The sequence below is a fragment of the Diadema antillarum genome, unplaced genomic scaffold (genome assembly GCF_040938485.1).
Source record: "Diadema antillarum isolate AM-2024a unplaced genomic scaffold, OU_Dant_1.0 seq00000684_RagTag, whole genome shotgun sequence".
Classification (NCBI taxonomy): Eukaryota; Metazoa; Echinodermata; class Echinoidea; order Diadematoida; family Diadematidae; genus Diadema; species Diadema antillarum.
Genome location: NW_027271589.1, coordinates 727,501 through 749,553, shown reverse-complemented (window position 1 = coordinate 749,553; position 22,053 = coordinate 727,501). Strand labels below are relative to the sequence as shown.

The 22,053-nt window shown below is 38.1% G+C and overlaps 1 protein-coding gene across 2 annotated transcripts in view; it reads left to right on the top strand.

Moving 5' to 3' along the window:
- Positions 1-846: 846 nt before the first annotated feature.
- LOC139737171 (rho guanine nucleotide exchange factor 7-like) overlaps positions 847-22,053 on the top strand; it is a 79,183-nt gene continuing 57,976 nt past the window's right edge. For both annotated transcript variants that reach the window (XM_071647850.1, XM_071647849.1), the window contains exons 1-3: positions 847-1,195; positions 19,386-19,522; positions 20,590-20,833. In XM_071647850.1, the coding sequence (XP_071503951.1) occupies positions 20,611-20,833 (223 nt within the window). In that variant the 5' untranslated portion in view covers positions 847-1,195; positions 19,386-19,522; positions 20,590-20,610. The remainder of the gene's footprint in view (positions 1,196-19,385; positions 19,523-20,589; positions 20,834-22,053) is intronic.

Below are 22,053 nucleotides of genomic sequence, written 5' to 3'. Positions count from 1 at the left end.
ATCAATCAATCACAGGTTGTGATTGATTGCAGCTTTCAAGAGATTTGTGATTGATTGATTTCTATCACAAGTTTTATAAGACAGGGCCCTAACCCCTCCCCCCCCCCCCTCTAAAAGAAAGTCACCATCTCACGCCAAGGGCAAAGTAAAAAGAAACTCGGCGGTATAAGTATTTTGCACATACTTCATAGTTATGATATAGGCGTACTGAGTAGGTACCTATACTCGATTTCACGGGGTTGCATTGATGACAAGTTGACAGCAATATATTTACAATGTTCTTACAATACTTTGTAAAGTTATCCTTTATTATGTGTTATGATGATATTTATGTATTCAATTTCTGTAAAATATTTATGTTTCTGTTGGAAATGAAAAAATGAATGAATAAATGAATGAATGGATGGATGAATGAATGAATGAATGAATGAATGAATGAATGGATGGATGGATGGATGAATGAATGAATGAATGAATTGAAACAATGAAAGCAAAAATGATAAGGATGATGGAGACGATTGAATATCAGTATTATTTTCATTGTTATTTTGTTGTTAATGCCATCAAGATAACCATCAGTATCTTCATCGTTAATCACATTTATCATCAACAGTATCATTATTATATAAAATATCATTACTTCAATCATTTTAATTCTCATTGACCACATCAATGTCGCCTGGCAATTAGACTAGTCAAATTCAACGCCATATTTTGACTGGTTCGTAATCACGTCTTTTGCATCTGACTGTCACGCTACATAGTGCGGATGCACGAGCCCAGTCTGCCAATAGGAATATGTACACAAACTCGCCACCCATGATTTATCTAACTCGCGCGATCGCGAAAAGGTGTGCAATCTTGAACTCTGTACAGGACAGAAAGTGATCAGTTTGCTGCAGGAACTGAGCTCAGTGTAAACTTTCAGCACCCAAGAAACTGATTTATGCCTTCTGTTGATTCATCATCATCTGGATTTTGTGAGCAACGTGGGGAAATACGTGGGATGTCGTGAAAAAACCTCAGCCGAAACCGGCGAATAATACGGAGTCTATATGCGGCCATTTTGAAATGGGAATTATTGTATGTTTTACTTCCGGAAGAAGATAGAACGGATTGATAAGTTATTGTGACAATGTCGAAGATTGTTAAGTCTTCTCTTGGGCTCCATTGTAATTTCATCGAATAATAACAGGTACATATCTTCCTATTTGGTACTTCTGTATGACTTAAAAACCATTTCAATTGATCCATAGGCATAGCATAGGAATACTTGAACACTGTACTGTAGTTCTAGCAGTTACACTACAGTACAGACAGTATCGTATTGCCTTTTCCTGATGAGCTGAGCTGAGCTGAAGAGTCGGGATACGGCCTACGGGACTATTCACTAACCCCTTACTTAGTTTCACGCTCTCTCACTCTTCAGACTCCTTCTTCAGATAGTATAGTCTAGACTAGGGCCTAGGTCTAACTTTACTCACCGTCTTGTAGGTACTGTTAGTCGTTACAATCGTTGGTACCTATTTAGATACATGATCTTGATCTAGCCAGGTCTATCCTGGCCTGATGTTGGGGAGTACGAGTAGATTCCATTTTATACTGCAAGCTGCGAGTGACCTGTAACGCTAGTGGTGAAAACTGCCTTGCTTTTGGGCATGGGCTGGGGCAATGTAAACATCCAAAGACTCTATAATGTGTAGCTAGACTTTCTGTGCCATATTCCTTTTTAGTCCCACTTATAGACATACTTTATAGAAGTCTAGTAGTATAGAACTGTCAAGAGTAAAACCACCACTAGTTTTTTTTTTTTGTGCAATATTTGTTCAACTCAAATATTATACTGGTAATAAAGTTTACCTATAAAATTACAAAATTATATCTGGATCTGCAACGTAAACTATATCAAACTACTTTTTGTCAATGTTGATTTTGTTCAGTACATCATAAAATTTCATAAATCTCCAAATGATAATATTACCATGATAAATCCCCCAGAATTTGTCCGGCCTCTCAAGAATTCGGACGCGCACTACACTTTGTATGCACGTTCAATGTTGATGTGTATGCAAGGTCGCTGAAAAGTGCGCCGCGCCATACCTTGTTGGCGCAAAGTTGAATCGGGGACGTTGCAGCGCCCGTTGGTGTCCAAATTCTGCCGAGTTGGCACTTGCATTCAACCCCTGTACATTTAGTCACTGCATCGGCATGTACGCGTACAGAGATTTTGTTTTTCTTTTGTGTTTTTGAGGATACCATCACACTCTGAGCTTGCAATAAGCGAAACATCTTGCAGGAGATCAGCGTATTTCTCAATTTTTAGTACTTTTTCGGCTACCCTGATTCTTAACACGGGAATTGATTTGCTCGCGCTTTGGATAAGTTGCACCGATTATGCATTTTTAACAGCAAAATTTGGGATTTTAGATGGATTTTTGGAGGTGAAAACTGGGGGTTTTACTCTATTCTGTCCTAATCAAAATGACGTGAAGATCAGGGTCTACAATACATTTGACTAAAAGATCGGTCTGTATTTGGTCATCGGGGATATGTTCTGCGGAGACTGCGTCTGGCTTCACGGATCCCCTCCTACGGAGGAGAGCCGATCGATAAAGTAAAAAAAAGATAAAAGACTCCTAGCCTGGACAGACAGATTTTTCTGTCTACTGTAGCTCTACACCTCTCTTGCTTTGCCTTCATAATTTAGGACCCTTCTTTTACTTTATCTGTTTTGCGATAGCACAGTGCGTGTGAATTCAAGTTCCTGTTTCTGTTGTCAGGCACTGCGCATGGGTTTGAGCACATGTATTCCGGTAACCCCGGGACACTCCACTGTCTCCACTGCACTGTGGGAGAGCCTGAGTTAATAGCATGCCATTTGTGTAAGTTGAGAAAAAACTAAACAAAACAAAACAATTCAGGCATGTAAAGTGCCCTATTTCACCAGCTGCAGCACAACCCTGTGGCTGTACACATGCGTCGCGACAGGCTTCGCACCGGCACGGCATCTGGTTGGGCTACAGAGCTGCAGCAAAAGGTTGGCTTTTTACTAAAAAATAAATGTTTAGATTCTAAAAATAGTCTATCTAATTTATGCCTGACGCTAAACTTGCACTTAGCCAGACTGTTCCCATGGTCTTCGATAGACGTTTTTCATCATTCGTCTTCTTTCCGTGATTCACAGTAGAGCACCCCGGAGTACCGGGTTGTGTCTTTAATGCTCATGTAAAGGCGATGATCGGCTAGCACATGTGCATACTTATTGTAGGTTTCAAATCGCATTTTTCACACAATCAAAGTTTAAATCAGAGATTCCATAGTGATTTACATTGTAGTATTGTAAGAGACTTGACCAAATCAAGAAAAATCATCAATTTGGACAGTAAAGAACTATTGGAGGAACCAAATGTTACCCCTTGTTAGTTAAATGTTGATGATTGACCTACATGTACATCTATATTCAAATTGAAAATAATTGCATACACAGTGCATTTAAAGCTTAATTTCATGTAAAACTACCACCATGTAAGAGATACTTAATCTAAAATGCTGACATCAACAGTCCGCCGTGTTTAGGGTTGGTTGCAGTTAGTGCTATAAATTGGTACAAGTGTATGTGTCTGTGTGCTTGTTTGTGGGATTGTGTGTGAGGAAGGGTGTCTGTGTGTATAAATGCTGTCGTCACTCTTTTGTGGTGGCTAGTAGCTTCACATGCATAATTTGCTTCTTCGTAAAAACTTTAGTGACTTGTCAGACGGCATTCCATACTACAGCAGCAGTGGAAGCTCACCAGCTGCTCTGTACGTACTGGTTCATGGCATACATGTACGAGTTAGGCATACCGGTACGCGGATTGAGGTACCGATAATGTACAAAAGTGTAGGTTGCCCCTAAAGTATGTGATTACCAAGATTGGACAGTGTTTTTAGAAAGTCCAGACACTTTGCCTAATATTAATACGCCTATATATGCATCTCTTTAATGATCTAGATCTACACAGACCATATATCTACAATCGTAGGTCTTGAATCTTAGTTTCAACAGTTTTCATGTCACATCCACGTCAAAATTATAAAGTCCAGCACCACACAAGGACCTGTTGACTGGAGTGTAGTGTGTCTACATAAACTGCAGAACATTTGAGCTAACAGTGGGGAATTTCAAGTGTGGGTCTAGTGCTGATGCTGTTAAAGGTACAGTTTACCATTGGGAGCAGTGATTTTAAAAATGTTCGAGTTATCACATTTGTTGCATACATGTACAGTGTATGTGTACGTCAGTTGTATCACAGAACATCCTACCATATAAAAATTTCACAATAAAGCCTAAAATGTAAGGAGATACCACTATTTTCTCATTAAACCATAACTGTAGACAGTTTAGTCTAGAAACACTTTTATTATAACTATTTTTCACATTTTACAATACTTAACATTGACTATGTGCTGATTCAAATTTTTACATCGGTTGTTTCTATCCCAAACTCACATTTTAGAACTATTTTGAAGCACTAAAGCTGGGTTTTTGTTTTCATCTGCAAATGGTAAATAATGCCTTTAAGCTATGAGTATCTCCGTAACAACTACATTATATATCATGCTCTAACTCTGAAAGTCACATTGATATAAAGTGATACCAGATCATAGCTATTTTTGTAGTCCCTGACACTAGTGTATTCTGCAGATGTATGGACTTGTGTGTGTTTGTTTGGCGTGTGTATTAAAAGTGAGCTCCAGGAAATGCATTTCTCTACTGACTACATTCAATTGCCAAAATCATACACCTGTAGTACGTGTACATTGATTTTTAGCTCCTGGTTTGGACACCGGTACTTGAAAGATACCATTATACCCTCATAATTCAAGTAAAATTGGGCGACTGCACAGATTGTGTAGGCAGCATACACCCCAAAGCTTGCAAAATGTGAGTTGTTTTAAGTGACGACATGAAAGTCGTCGTCGAAATCAATGCTTTGTGACAACTGATTTGGTTCAATTTATGTGACTGATTGGAAATAAGCTACACACATATGTAGTACAAATTGTTATCTCATTATATACACATGTAGTACAGCTGTACATTGTATTTTTCACATATCAACATATTTGAATAAGTTTTTAAGGGCTTCCTTACTGGCCATGCAAATTAAGATAAAAAAAAACAAAACAAAAACAAAACAAAACAACCCCCCCCCCCCCCCACTATATAGTGTTGTCCTGGTTTCTGTGAATGCTTTAAATGGAGTATGTGCGTCAATACCGTGAAAATTAACTTTGTGACATGGAAACGCACCTATAAAGAGGTAACCCAATTTTCTTCTCATTGTTTGTTACCTTCCTCCATAATTTACCGAAATGCATGTACATGTAAATGCCTGTGTTCATTGCATCTTGTCACAATATCAAGGAATGCATCGTTAGCTGAATCTGAGCTCAAACAACTGGGTGAGGGTATGGTACAGCTGTACGTTGCTACAGCTGGTCAAACCATTGCGCACATAATGTATAATTGTACATGTACTACATGCATATAATTGTGTATCGTATATCATGCATACTGTATAATGGATTCCGTAGAGAGCTTGAGCGGCCAGAGAAAGAATGATCCACGGAAAATATCCAGTCTGTGGGATCAATGCATTTTGATAGTGCCTGTCAACTTGTCAAAATTCAAGATACCTGTATACATTTTTTTAGTGCAATTTGAAATATTTTTGTCATTCTTTTGAATCGGTAAAAAGAGCTTCACTCTCTCATTTCTTTCTCTATTTTTTTAAATATTATTAGCACCATGCTCTACCATTTCCCAATGTTGTTTTTTCAGTATATTAATACACTTTACTTTATGAAATCTCTATATTTTGGAATTGACGTAATGAAATAAAAACATGTGGGCAAGTGTCTGATGGATTAAATGAACAGTATGACCACTTGAATGTGAGTAGAAATAAACTCACATGGTCACGCTGTATGTGGGTATCTTAAAAAAAGCTGGCAGTAACAATGTGATTTCAAGTTTCCTAGCATAATGTTTATCATTTGTTTTGTTCGTGACTGTTACCACTCGGCTTCTCCTGAAGAAAGGTTAATGCATCGTGTTTATGTACAGCGTAGGTGAGGTTGTGTTTCTCTAACAATGATATTCTTGAAATCCAAATATGATGTCGTTTGGTTGTTTACAGAGTTTACATTTCAATTGGAGCGTGAAAGGCTTCCTTGTGGTTGTGAAAATTGCGAAGCAGAATTCGTAGTATGTAGTGGTCTTAGAAATTCTTGGGGGGAAAATACAGTCTGAAAAGGTAAACTAACTGAGGTTATGAAATCATACTTGTAAACAAAGATCGGCTAGTGCGTGATTATGATGATTAATACACTAGTTTGTTACAATAGGACTAATTGCTATTCACGCAGAATAAAGGCAGCTATATGTGATATACGTACCTACACTGTACCAGAGGTACTGTAAAGTGTTTGTATCATACCTACCCACAGTGAGTATTATATGTCCTTGAGTACAAGGAAGTAAGGTAGAGATATTGGTATATCATTCCTGCCAACTTTAGATGTTTTACAGTGCATGTTGTGGCTATTTTGAGATAAGAATATCACGGTAAAGGTACAAGTTGCCCACTTGTCCTCATTAGCAATAGAGGGTGGCACATTCGTTCTTCCCAGTGACTTGGCGTATTTGACTCATTGATTCATCAAATTTGGAGCAGCTTATTCAGATCAGGATGTTAACAGCCCCCCTTCCCCTTTACTACTTTCAAAAGATTATCTTGTTTTGTAGCATGTGCAGCCAACCTACAAGTGTAGTGTAAGTCGAATTCAGAGAGACCAGAAAAACTCTAGGGGGAAGTTGCAAATGTGAATTCTTACTTGGACAGTAAAATTACAACATGTCTACATCCATCTGGGGTATAAATTTATTGCACTTTAATAGCCAGGTGTTTTTTTTTTTTATTTTTTACTTGTTTTAGGTTGACTTACAAGATCAGTTGTACAATGTTTAGAAGATGAAGATGAGTGAAGGATACCGGTATATCCCTTGTGGTAGGGTAGAGAACTACACTTTGTATGCGTCGTAGATTACAGTGTACATATGTCTGTCGAAAGAGCAAGGTACAGTAATACTTCTCACTGCTACTGTAGGTACCAGATACTCAGAATGTCTGCTGATGTACATTTTATGGCTCTAATGAATTATAATGAGCAAGAAAAATAAGCTAGCCTTGGGTAGTGAACATGTGAATGCTTTTATGTTATCTTTTTTAGAGGAACTTGATGACAGAAAATAATAATCATACATATGCATATTGTTTTATGTGGACAATCTCTGTTTTAACGTTTGTTTATGGTACACTGTAACATACCAGTTTTCTAGGTACTCCTGGTACATGGTACACTATTCAAGATGAACACAAAACTTTGATGGGAAAGGGCTAGCAGCAGAGTATTTCACACACACACACACACACACATGAACATGCTTCTATGTATTTATCGCAGGTGAACCATGAAATACATTTTACAGTCAACTGTCGTTTAAACAGTATGGCGATGGCTTGTTTTCAGCTCTGTAGGTTGTGCAGTTTGATAATGAGGAAGTACAGTTGTAACCTTGATGGCCATCTGTGGGGGGGGGGGGGGAAGGAAGGAGAGGAAAGCATAAAAAGAAAAGGCATTGTGTGTGTGTACTTGGAACATAGCCCATGGTACATGTGCCAAGGTAATGTACAGTTGTAGTGTGTGCATTCTTCGACAAAGACATGCAAGAATTTGGATGAAAACATTGAGAAATTCCCCCTTTTCGTTCTTCGTCTCGGCAGTGCCCGAAGTCATTTGATAGTCTTCTCCCCCCAATGATTCATACAGTGTCTCCCCTATAAGTCCCTTGTGAATGATTCACTTTTACGAATGACTGTGGGTTTGGATTTATACTTGGGATATTTATAAATAACTTCCCCATTCTAAATATAGACTGCACAGATTTTGTGATTTCTCAGAGATCCGAGGTATGTACAGTACTCCAAGCTCGCGCAAGGAAAAAGATGGTTTTTACTCTGTCAGAGGGACTCGACAGATTTCCCTTCTGAACTGGATTTTGTTGTAATATTCCATAGAGTCAGGGTGCTACATATTAAACTTTTTTTTTTTACCACTTGCCTGGTCGGGCAAGCAGATTTTCAAATTTGCTGCAAGACACTTGCCGAGACATTAATTTTACTTGCCCAAAAAGAAAGCCCAGGAAATTAAAACAGAAAATCATGTGTTAGTCAAGGGCTTAATAAAATGCAATCTTTTGAATAAACAGCTCACATTAATTGGCATACCGAAACACAATGGAGTGACAAACTTAGTCCGCTCAAATGTTGCCATTGCATGGCATTGGGGCTTCTTCACGTAAATGTTGGAAAGTTGCTGAAATGAAATATTAAGTGTGTTGCATCACTAAACAGCCATTGTCTTTGGGCTTCTGTATGGTTAACTTTGTGGGGTTTATTGGGTGGTATAAGTGGAAAAGTGGCTTCAAAACTTTTGCTTGCCCCATTCGGGCAAGCATTTGTTATCATTGTTTAAAAACACTTGCCCGAATTTGATTTTTCACTTGCCCTGGGCAATCGGGCAAGTGCTTATGTAGCACCCTGAGAGTGCGAATAATGCTTGCCATTGAGAGCAGCGGTTGGTGCAGATCATCCTTGTAGAGAACAAATATGTAGATTTACAGTGGAAATGTAGTTCTCATATGTCTGCCGAACTGTCGATTTTTGCTCTAAAATGTTCACATGCATAAGAAATATATGAAATAATGCTGTCTCTTAACACAATTGAAGTTGGGTAATGACAAAAATGCGAAACATTACCCCAAAAGGCTTTCTGGAAGTATTCCAACCTCAGAGCGTATACCCAATCATAGTTGCTACTATGTGATCTTTTTTTTTTTCATAATCAATTATGGATAATCTACAAATTGGGTCACAGTAGTGTCCAACAATCTTCAGTGCCAGAGTGAATCGTATCTAAGTTGTTGAAAAGTATGATTTCTATGGCACGATTGAACATCGCGCAAGGTTCTACCTACTCATACAGCTGTACCTGTTACTGAATGGGAAGGGCACATTTGTAGGAATAAAAAGTTGTGTACTATTATCAAAATCGTTTTACGTTTAATTTTAAAAATCCTTCAACGCAACTCAATATCCTGGCAAATTGCATCAGCCAGACAGGTTTGTTGGTAGACTATTTGGATATTGCAAGCAAATTCCAAATGATGGAAGATGAATTTGGAGCCTTTCTGAGAACTACTTTTTGCCTTTAAAGGACAAGTTCACCTTCATAGACATGTGGGTTTAGTTAATGCAGCAATATTAGTAGAACACATCAGTGAGAGTTTGAGAGAAATCGGACAGTCCGTTCAAAAGTTATGAATTATTGAAGTTTCTGCTCAGTCACAGCTGCATGAGAAGACTACTATACAAAGCTTGTGATGTCACACGTGTACAACGATAAAAAGAAAGAATAAAGAAAATTCAACATATTTTCACTTTTCTCGCATAACAAAAGAACACTCGACTTCTCTCTTTCAGAAGGTAGGGTGAATAATATTACCCTTAACATAAGTCAGTAACAAGTCGAAGCAATGTGTACTTTACTCAAAAAGTAAAGTTTTGTGAAATTCTCTTTTTATTTTCCTTATATTGTTGTACGCATGTGACATCATACACTGTAGTAGTCTTGTCATCCAGCAATGACTTCACAGATATTTTAAAAAATCATAACTTTTGAACGGATTGTCCGATTTTCCCCAAATTTTCACTGATGTGTTCTACTAATATTGTTGCCTTCACTCAATCCACATGTATATGAAGGTGGACTTGTCCTTTAATGATAGAAGGTGGACGGGGCCGACCTGGGTTAGTTTTAAACTGTTCCAAGGTCATGCTATATACGTGTACCCTGTTTCAAAGAATTTTCTAACACCAGCAAATATTTTTTTTTATATGGGCACACAATGTGTGCACACATTGGCAATTCTTATAAATATTGTTTGATTACACTGAGATTCTGGTGTTGATCATTGACGATATTTATTCATTCTGTAAATTCCACAATTATTTCCATTATCCCCCAAATCGTATTATGACAAAATACCACACCTCCCCCAAATTCCCCTGGGTGGTTATGCCAAACCTATGTGGTCAGCTTGTGGTCAAAATTGGACTAGTTGTGAATATTTGTGTCGTTAAAAAAATATGATATTCAGTTATTTTCAGTGTTTGCTTCTTGCAGGAAACAAGTGACTAAGGCTATTTAAACACAAGTGGGTTGTCAGGGAAAAGGAAAATTATTTGATTGTGTTCTTCTTTTCTTGTTTACTGTGCTTGAAAAATTGAAATATATGATGGTGTCACAGATGCGTGTAATTGTAAATATATGTTTGCATTGCTGAAGGAAATTTTAAACCAATGGGGCAGCAGCAAATAGCGTAATGATGCAGTCCCAACCTTGAATATTTCTGCAAGCATATCAAATTAATAACCAGTATACATTCTACATTATACAATTGCTAACTGAAAAACTGATAAGTGGTAAGCTCTGCAAAGTGTAAGTACAATTTCCTTTGATGCTATTGCAACTGATTAAGAGATTGCCCTACATGGACATAAATAAGTACTGAATTGAACAATGTTTTGGTAGTAGTCATTTGAATTCATTTAATACTGTTACAAGGGCGCTGTAACAAAATATATCATTTTATGCAAACCTTCTGCAAATTTGTTTATTGCACTTTATGGTACACCTTATCAAATTCTATGTAGACAACTTTCTCTTTGAGATTTATTGTGCTTTAAGCCTTTGTTTCTACAATGTACACAACTGTAAGTGATGTTAGCAGCCAGCGTAGAATTTGGGACCTGACCATATGCAACACTCTCAGAAATGTTAGTTTTCCTACTTTACATCAAATGATAAAACTGCAAGATTGTTTTATTGAAGATTGTAGTGCTATTTATTGTCATGTTTCTCTGTTTTTCACTTGTATGCTTCTCAATCTTATGCCGTGTCCACTGGTTTGAACTCATTTCTGTCAGTCATCTGTGTGTTACAGTGCTGTGGGTAGAGGAATTATCATGTCATTAGTGTACAATGGGACATTCCAATCGGATGTGACAGCGACACATGCTCACAAGGGATGTAGTCCCACCTGTGCATATCTGTGTGTGTTCATTTTATCACCAGAAGAGGAATTTGAAGCATTGGGAAAATTTACGTGGATGAATCTTGATTATTTAAGTAATGTGGTCGATTAAACACCAGCACAATGGACTACTACCTCAAAGCTGTCTTTAGGCATTTTCACATCAGCCCGATGTTTCGAAATAGTGTGCTATTTTCTGACTTGGGAAATTAACCCGATCACGAAATAGCGCGCTATTTGATAATGTGAATACAAATTAGAGCGCTAATTGATCGAGAAAATTTCTCAAGTCCAACTCGGGAAATTTCCGAAATACACGTGTAGCAGGATGATTAATGCGAACTAGTGCGTTATTTGATAATGTTCGGGCTGATGTGAATAGGAAATGAAATAGCATGCTAATTTGCGATCGTGAAAAATATCTCGAGCTTGGATTTTTATCGGGCTGATGTGAAAACGCCTTTTATGAAATCACAGCTACAAATGTATTTACAGTGTAGATATACACCTGTAAACTACATTGTGTGTGATATACATGTGATGCTCTTCTGCTCAGAACTTTCAGACTGCGCCATCCTAACAGATGATATTCGCTTACTGTATGTAGTTTGTAGAGTCTTTTATTGTGATGATTGTGGGAACCTCGAGAATCAAAGTGATTCATCCATCAAATTGATCTGTCTTCCTAGAAACTGAAATTTTTGGTGTGAAAGGACATTCGATTGACTATTTCTGATCGTTCTGTTTTCTGCCTCATATGCATAAAAAATATACCAACCCAACCCTTTTTAAAGGACAAGTTCACCTTCATAAACATAAGGATTGAGAAAATGCAGCAATGTTAGTAGAACACATCAGTGAAAGTTTGAGGAAAATTGGACAATCGATGCAAAAGTTATGAATTTTAAAAATTTTTTATGTTGGAACCGCTGGATGAGGAGACTACTACAGCTTGTGAGTCATATGCGTACAACAGTATAAAGAAAATATAAAGAAAATTCAACATATTTTCACTTTTTTCACATAATAAAAGAGCACTTGACTTGGCTCTTTCTAAAGGCAGGGGGAGTAATATTACCCATAACATTTGTCGGTAACGAGTCGGGGGAATGTGAACTTTTTTCATATTAAACATGAAATTTTGTGAAATTCTCTTTATATTTTCCTATATTGTTGTACGCATGTGACATCAAAGTTATTCACACACTGCAGTAGTCTTCTCATCCAGCGGTTACTGCACAAAAACTTCAAAAATTCATAACTTTCGAACGGATTGTGCGATTTTCCTCAAACTTTCAATGATGTGTTCTACTAATATTGCTACATTCTCTCAATCCTTATGTCTATGAAGGTGAACTTGTCCTTTAATATCCCAAGAGATAGTCCATGCTACCAGTCCTATATATCATAATAATGACAATAATACTGTTAATAATGATGATAATAATGGGGACATTGATAATATCAGCAGTGGCAATTATATTAGAAGTTAGAGAAAGTCAGTTTTCATTTTGTTGAACGTAATGGTGAGTTTTCATATGAGGCAGCTCTTAGACTGAGAAATGGTTGAATCATATTGTAAGATTTTCCACTCATGACATAAATACAGTGTATATCTTACTGATTCTTTGCTAGGAACTTTTTTTTTGAAAGCTGAAATAACTTTGTGAGAGTGCGTTTGTCAAGAGTAAAGACCCTCAGTGCAGCTAAAGGGTATGGACTCATGTGGTACCCTGTGTGTATGAGGTTTGAAGGTGCAAACGTATGGTGGGAATGGCATCAGCGTTGGCCTTGAGGTACATCCGAAAATAAACCAATCCGTCCCATGATCGAGGGCACGACGCATCACCTGCCGGCTGTGGAGGGGGGTGAAAATTAAGATCCGTTTGGTCGAAGCCCCCAGTGAATTTGTAGTTGCACAGGTTGAGGGGTGCACGAAAGAGAAGATGTATTTTTTTTAATCTTATTTTTTTTTCTGCTCTGTGTCATCCTGATGTCACAGGTTTGCTCAGAGTAAAGCGACTCTAATTTTGTTTGTCAGGAGGACCAGAAAAGAAACAGACAAAAAAAAAATGAATGAATAAAAACCAAACCCCCAAACCCCTCCAAAAACCAGAAAAGGAAAACCCAACAATTAAATTATCAAGTGATGGGTCATGACGATGTTATCTTGTCTGCTACCCTTACCCAGAAACAACAAGTCTTGCAATCTCTCAAGTGCGTGCCATTAACCTCCTGCCTTCCAGATTTTACATTCCCACAGACTTCACATGTGTGGTTCAGATGGTTCCCATCATGCAGCAAAGGCTTAGTAGCTGTAGTGCACAGTACTTTTTTTTTTATCGCAGTAGATTTCGCTGTAAAACTTTTGAAACTTTCAAAGATTTCCTGTGCTGAAGTGACCACTTCATACCGAGTGAGCGAGTTGCTGATGCTGCAACTTATTGGTTGGCAGAGCCTGGTTTCCCTTTCTCATCATCGCTCATTGACGGTTTGAAGAATAATTGTTGATCAAATATTAAAGGTTCTATTTACCTTTGCTAGCAGTGATTTGAAGAAAAAACTGTTCGAGATATCACATTTGATGCATATGTGTAGGCTTTTTGTTTCTTTAAAAAATCCAACCATTTACAACTTTTGCAATAAAGTTACTGTAGGCTTTATTGAGATAGATAAGGAGATTATCGGTATTTTTCTCAATAAACCATTACTGTAGATGGTTTAGTCTGGAAACATTTTTGTTGTAAGTATTGTTCACATTCTTTTTTACATATATGTAACAATACTTGACATTAATTTTCCTGATTCAAATTTTTACAGTGATAGTTTCTATACCGAACTCACATTTTAGAACTATTGCATTGATACTGGCTTTTTGTTTCTTCTGAAAATGGTAAATTATGCTTTACAGGGCCTTGTAGAACACCAGGCTTGGTCAAAATTGCAGATGTATTGGAATCACAGTTGTCAATACTTCTCATACCAGAAATCAGTGTGTCCTTGATGGTAAATAATCTTATTTCTTGGGCTTGATCAGCAAATGTAATTCAAGGTTTAAGTGGGCAAATGTTATAAACACAGATCTGCATAGCACTATGAAGCAAATTCCCTCATACAAAGGACTTTGAACATCAGTTAAGTGGAATTGCCACTGAACATAACGAAGTGTGAGGTGATAGAGGAAATCCATTCTTTGTTTTCAATGTGGCCCTTTTGTTTGGTGCAGTAGCACGCGCGGTGGAAATAATAATCTTTGCAACATACATCACAAGGAATTGAAAGCACTTTGGGAAACTGACACTAAGGATTTTAGCTGTGTAGGGAAGGAAAGAATGATTGATTGACGCTGGTTTGACAGTTTGGCAGATTAAATGGAGGTAATACAAGACTCTCGCTTCTTCCACTGTTGGGAGCGGTCACGGAGAATGCAAATAAAACGTGATCCGCCCCAACTCTGTTAAACATCTGTGAGCTTAAATTGCTGAGGAAGTATTCACTCTTCATGGGGGTGAAATGGCATTCCTGGGAGATCTGTCTGTCTGTTTTAGTTCTTTGTCCTGCCAAGGTATGTCTGTCTGTCTGTATGGTAGCATTTGATGTAATAGCATTCTCAGTTTTTGATTTGATGCTCTTACCAAACTTTTTTTTTTCTATGTAATTTTATGTGTGAGTGTGTGTGTAGTTATGCATGCACATTTTTGAAGTTGAAAAAAACCCCCCAAAACACAATTTTGATGCACGGGTGAACTTCTGTCTTCTGCATGGCGAAGATGTTAAAAGAATCTTTGAAGTTAAGTTGCCTGGCATGAAATCCTAGGTGAGCACTATAGCAAAGAAGGAGGAAGAGGAGGAGAAAAAGAAGAAGAGGAAGAAGAAGAAGAAGAAGAAGAAGAGGAAGAGGAAGAAGAAGAAGAAGAAGAAGAAGAAGAAGAGGAAGAAGAAGAAGAAGAAGAAGAAGAAGAAGAAGAAGAAGAAGAAGAAGAAGAAGAAGAAGAAGAAGAAGAAGAAGAGATGATTGATACATTTTAAGAGTATGAGACATCCATCTGCTGTTCAGTATGTGCAGGTCGTGGCTATTTTAAACTCGCGGGCTTGCATGTCATTCTGTGTTAGCAAATGACTATAGGTGTGCGGTAAATGTACTGAAGACAGCTTAAGTGAAACTTAGATTACACATTTTTATTTAAAAAAAAAAGAATTCTCAAATTTTAGTTGAGTACTCTCTTGAGAGCATACTTTCAAGTATATTGATAAAAAAGTTTTGCAACGCAAGCTTCATTTTTGAATGCCTACCGATAAATTTTATTTTCTTTGCTCCACAACTTCAGATTTTTAATAGATATAAATGTAGATATCACAATACCTTCAGAAATGCTATGAAACCAGAAGCATTCGGGACATGAAACTTATGCGAATAAGCTAGTTCGGAGTTAGCTCATGGGCGCATTGGTACGAATTACCTTTCTCTTTTCTCAGTCGGTTAGGGGCACTTCACTCGTTTTAGAGCGACATAATGCATAAGCTTTACATAACAATTCATGGGATTCACAATCCTGTTCAAACAAAGAATAGAGTTGCGTTGACCAGATGAGCAGAATGATCCGTCAATTTACACTTGGGAAAGCATCCATTTCATTATTTTGCATTGAATGTATTGACAATCTCTTTCTATTGATATTGCCAAATACCACTTTTGCTGTCAGGTGGATGTGCTGGCAAGCAGCATTTATAAGTATCTCATGAATAATCATTACATTACAGATGCTTATCCCAGTGAATTTAAAAACCCTTATGCCTGTTGGTCGGAATGACCTTGTTTCTACTCATGCGCAAAGTGGAACTACGAACTGGCTTATTGGAGCCGACAAGCTTGTTTTGCAGCTTGAAACTTTCGCAAATTGCCACTGGCATTCAATGCATTGCGTAGACCAGCGTTAACACTTGCACCTTTATACTGTCACGAATCTTGGCTCCCCGCAAAATTTGCAAAAATTTCGTGCGCGTGAACGTTTCTGGTTTAGCAGAGTATAAATGCACCCAGCGTGTAAGTGAAATTCTTCCATGCTGTCATGTCCCTGTTTTCAAAAAACACTAATATGCAGTGCACACTGAGCTTTTTTTCCCCTTTTTTTTTGTTGTTTTCTGTACTTTTTTTTTGTTTTCTATACTTTTTTTTTGTGGTGGTGGTGGTGATAGTGGTTTCTTGCGTTTTTCCACCACAGAGTTTTCAGGCCGTGATAACCTAGCCCTATGGTTGAGGCTGTGTTAAATATTCAAACCTTGCCTGATGATACCCTGGTATTACACATCTGGTATGCACATCAAAATTTGTAGGACCTGCCAATCTCTGGCAATGGTGCATTATGGTCTCTTTGTTTTTGCTTTAGTTTTTCATTCCCTATCTCAGTTTCTCATTCTTTGTGTATTTCTGTCTGTCCTTCCCCGCTCTCATTCCTCCCCCTGCCCCCCGCTTGTACGTGTATGGAAATAGACATTATTATGATTATAAATAATAATAATACAATACATTTATAAGGCGCTTAATACCGATGTTTCTAAGCACACAGTTTACCGGAAAAATTAATATCTATACCAGAATAACACAAAAATATCAAAATACAAGTACAAACATACCAAAAAGAAAAAATAAATAAATACAGTGTATAATTACGATAAATAATGAAAATCAAAATCAGCGTGCACCTCCATTGACCGACCCACAACTGGACTATTCCAAAGAACTATCTACTAAAAAGATAAGTCTTAAGCAAAATCTTAAACTGATTAACGGAAGTGGCTTGATGTATATAGGCGGGTCGAGAATTCCAGAGAGAAGGGGCAATTGTAGAAAAAGCATGATCACTGTATTTTGTGGAAGTACGTGGTCCAGGAGTCAATTGCATTGTAGAGGATGAACGGAGGGATCTTGAGGAAGTAATGGAACGTAATATTTTTTCGATATTTAGCTCACTAGCCACTCTCCAATCATGCTGTTGTACATTCACTAGTTACCTACTGTAGGACCTAGGAATTTATGTACTGGGAATTATACAACCTCATTCATATTAACCATGGTGGACCATGCACACTGTGTTAAGGGCTCCGCGACACACCCAGAACATCAAAGATCCATTACAGAGTTAAAGGGATGGTACAGTATCGGTAGAGATGAGGTTTCAGTTTTCCAACTTCTTTTGATTATTTAGAGCATATAATTCTAAGAGGGGTTCAAAGTTTATTTGATGAAAATAGGTTTTGAAACGGCTGAGATATCAAGAAACAAAGAGATTCTAATAAAAGGTTGGACCCACCTCATTATTACCACTTTGTTTTAGTTTGTTGTAGATATATTTCAGTCATTTCAAAAATGATTTTCATCAGATGAACTTTACATACCTCTTAGAATTGTATGCTCTAGAATATTTCGTAAGTGGTTTCTAGTTATCTCACAAAGAAGTTAAAATCGGAATTCCCCTTCTAAACCAATACTACATTTTATATTATCCCTTTAAAGTGCCATCAATCAAAGTACATGCATGTGCTCAGCTGGGTAAACAATATGACCCAGACTTTGCATTTGTAAATATCATGGGCTGTTTTGGGCCTCCATTTTTTTTTTTTTTTTTTTTTTTTTTTTTTTTAATGAAAGAAATGGTAAAAGTGTTATTGCAGATGACTTTTGTGCTTGGGTGTGGATGCATCAATATCTTTAATCAAGTGATGATTGAAGGTCGGCCTTCATTCTTTTATAAATTTGTTAAACTTGTCTCGTTGAATCCCTACTGTTCAGATAAAGTCAAAGTGTGATTATTTACTTCATTATGCTATACCATATTAAGGTTTTAAATATAGTGCTTCTTACTCCCTGTATACCAAATCAGGAAAATGTACTGTTGAATCAGAGCATTGTCCCACATGGTAAGTTAGGAAGCAGCCTGACATGTAATGTTTTGGCCAGTAGATGGCCTCCTACCATTTTTGTGCTTCTGTGCCAGCGTGGTGCTAGTCTGTGTACCCAGACACTTACGGGAACCGCCCTCTCTATTTGTTGGTCCATACATTCATGCAAAACTGCTGGTGCCTGACATCTAATAATTTGAACAGCTGGAAGGCTCTCCCTATACTAGTCTCATTGTTCAGACCCATACCATTACTTCTGTAAATATATAATTTGACATGACATGAGTATTTAGTAAATGTGATATTTATGTACTAAGCACAAGAGCAATAAGTGCCATATAATTCTGTTGAAATAGTTTCAGTGTGAAAATCCCAAGGTCACTTTTGTTCTCAGTTTCAGAGTGAAACTTGAGACAAATAGGCCTAGATCTTTCTTCTCATTTTACATTGGTTCTTCCTTATTCAGGAAACTCCATATGGAGTCGAAATCTCATGCCTGCACATAGCTATAGATAACCCACGTCCAGCAACAAGAATGTACTTTCTTGCGAAAGAAGGAACAATGGCTGCTCGAGGCAAATTGAGATGTGATTGAGGAAGTAATTATGGCCCTCACTCGATTAATTCTCTGTTTCGGTCAGTTTGCAATTGTCAAAAACAAAACAGAAAACACAACAAAACGAAGCCAAAAAACAAAACCCAGAACAAAAGCAAAAAAGAAAAAAGAAAAGAAAGAATGTATTGAGAACAGTCAAGAGAGGTTTTCTTTCAGGGGGTGGGGGGGGGGGGAAGGGAAAGGTTTCAATTGAACATTTACTATCTGCCTAGTTTATAAAAGCTCTTTGTGTGATAAATGGTACAGTTTATGTCATCTTCACGTGATTCATAACATTGTAAGTCCCGAGTCTGCTTTCAAGAATGGTACAGTATTCAATAATCAAGAAACTATACACAGACTTACACCTGATGCCTCTGTTGATATGAAATCAATTGCGCATGCATTGCATCGGTTGAGAAACTCCAGTTTGCATCTTCATAGTCGAAGTCGATCCACCCACTGTCGGCGGCAAATATTCAGGTCGTCATCTCCGCAGCAGGAACTAATGTGCATATCGCAAATTGCAAAGACTCATTTTACAGAATAAGCAAAGTGCACAGATTGATATGATGTGGCTCTAAACATACGGCATGCCTCATTAAGTTTTGATGGAGCAACACTTTCAGGAGCCTCTTGAATCCATAACTACCTGAGATATTCATTACGTCCACTTCTTGAATCCTTGCAGGATATACGACATGCGACCCGCTCAGAATGCAAGAGACCGGGGGAGGCATTGACCACGAGCAGAACCATTTTCAGACTGACTTCGAGGCAATTTCTTTGTGAGACGACATCTCAGAAGCGTAATCATTTTTTTGGAAGGTAAGCACTCCTGTCATTTGTAGGCACATCCGTAGCACCTTGTGCAACTGCCTTTTCAAAATGGGAGATATATATCAGCAGTTTTTAAAAATAAAATTGGTGGAATGATGACCCCAATAGAATGGCCCTAATTCTGAGGAGATGTTGGGCAGGTTTTAAAAGTTTGGGTAATCTGACGTCAATAAGCCATCTGAGCTCAAAATCCTTGATATACTGTACCTCAAATTATATGGTGTCATTGCCATGGTAACATGACTGCATCATCTATGCAGAATTTCTCCTGCTCTGTGTACACAAAGACTGAAATAAATTATGATTGACTCAGATATGTGTAGCGTAGAAGCAGTAGTAGTAATAGTAATAGTAGTAAGTGTAGTAGTAGTTGTAGTAGTAGTAGTAGTAGTAGTAGTAGTAGTAGTAAGTAGCAGTAGTAGTAGTTAGTAGTAGTAGTGGTAGTAGTAGTAGTAGTAGTAGTAGTAGTAGTAGTAGTAGTAGTAGTAGTAGTAGTAGTAGTAGTAAGTAGTAGTTTGTAGTAGTAGTAGTAGCAGCAGCAGCAGCAGCAGCAGTAGTTTGTAGTAGTAGTAGTAGTAGTAGTACAAATAGTAGTAGTAGTAGTAATGGTAGTAGCATTAGAAGAAATTATGGTGGTAGAAGTAGTAGTAATTGGTGTGCAAGAACAGTAGTAGAAGTAAAACGGTGGTAGCATGATGGTAGTGGTATCTGTCATGGGAAACCATGGGTTGATTTATTGTAGACATGAAACTCTCTACAAGTGTCTGGATGTGAGGATTATGTTATCTTCCCCTATGTTGTCTCTACACTGAAAGTGATTCCGCCGCATGAAAGTGGAAATTTTTGAGAGAGCGATCATGCAGTCGGGCCCGTGCCAATGCTCCTCAATGTCGAAAGCAATATTTCGGCGAGAAGGACGCTTTCGTAGAAACTAGCCACTGCCCTTGAGTATTGTATATCACATAATTGTGCCTGTCAAGTGTGTAGACAGCTCCCGACTGTCGCATTGATGTTAAAAGTCAACTGCTGCCATTCCGTTTGTTTCCATCTCGCAGCTTCCTTGATTGGTATCCGATATGGCGGCCATGCCGGCGGGTCTTATCACGATGGGCTCGGAGCCCCTGAAGCAGTTCCGGGCGCGCTTCAAGTTCGAGGGCAGGAAAGAAGATGAACTGGACTTCAACAAGGGGGACGTCATCACAGTCACGCTGATGGTGGATGGAGGATGGTGGGAGGGGATGCTGAACGGCAGGTCCGGCTGGTTCCCTAGCAACTATGTCAAGGAGATCAAACCCAAAGGTGAGACCACGCCCACAAAGTTGTGTCAAGATTTCTGTGCTCAAACCCTCTTCCCGTCGCCCCAGCCCCCCACACCCTCTTCATTTTACTTAATGATATTACTACCAGAAGTGAAGTGAGGTAGTTCATGCCATGTCAAACCCAAAGGTAAGACCATGCTCACAAAACTCTGTCAAGATTTCTGTGCTCTAGCCATCTTCCCCTTCCCCCCCCCAGCCCCACCCCCCAGCCCTCCACCCCCTCTTCCTTCTTCGTAATGATGTTAATACCAGAAGTAAAGTGATGTAGTTCATGCCACAAACTGTTTCTTCCTGTACGTAGTAATTAGTTACCTGTACGTCATGGCAGTGCAAACAAGGGAAAATGAAAGGATGAATAATTATATGCATTTGTAAAACAATCTATAACACATAGCCTTCATTCAAGACTGCAAAAGCATTATGTTTGATGGCTGCTTCCGAGTAAGATAAGCACACCCAAACGCAAAAGAGGGCTGGCTGCCGGGAAGTTTTCGACATCATCGATCCACCCGGAACTTGGTGGAGTGGGAAGATCATTTAGAACAGGAATTATGTGGCTTTGAGGTCTGCATGAACGTGAGTGAACAGAGACCAGGAAGTAATGCTCTGTGTGCAGTGTAGATTTTGGCTGCAATGCGAGTATAATCACACCCAATGTCAAGTATTATCACACCCAATTTCCTGCCAATGTGGAGAGCATACATGCATGTTTGTGGTTGGTGTGTGGTCAATTCTTCATGTTACAAGAGGAGGTTTAATATTTGTTCCAAAAAAAAATGTGGTTCTTAAGCTTAAGGTTTAATGTTTACTCAAAAAAAAAAAGTGGTTCTTAAGCTTAAAGGGATGATATAGTGATGGTGGAGATGAGGATTGGGTATTTAACTTTTATGAGATACTAAGAAACAACTTATGAAATAGGATAGAACATACCATTTTAAGAGGACTTCAAAGTTTATTTGATGGAAATTGGTTTTGGAATTGCTGAAACATCCAAAAACAAAGTAAAACAAAGCGACCATCATAAAAGGTGGGTCCCACCTTTTATTGTTATCGCTATTTTTGGATATCTCAGCCATTTCCAATCCCATTTTCATCAAATAAATGTTGAATTCCTCTTGGAAATACGTGCTCTTTCATATTTTATAAGAGGTTTCTCATCATCTCACCAAAAATGACAAAACCTAAAGTTGGGTCTCAACC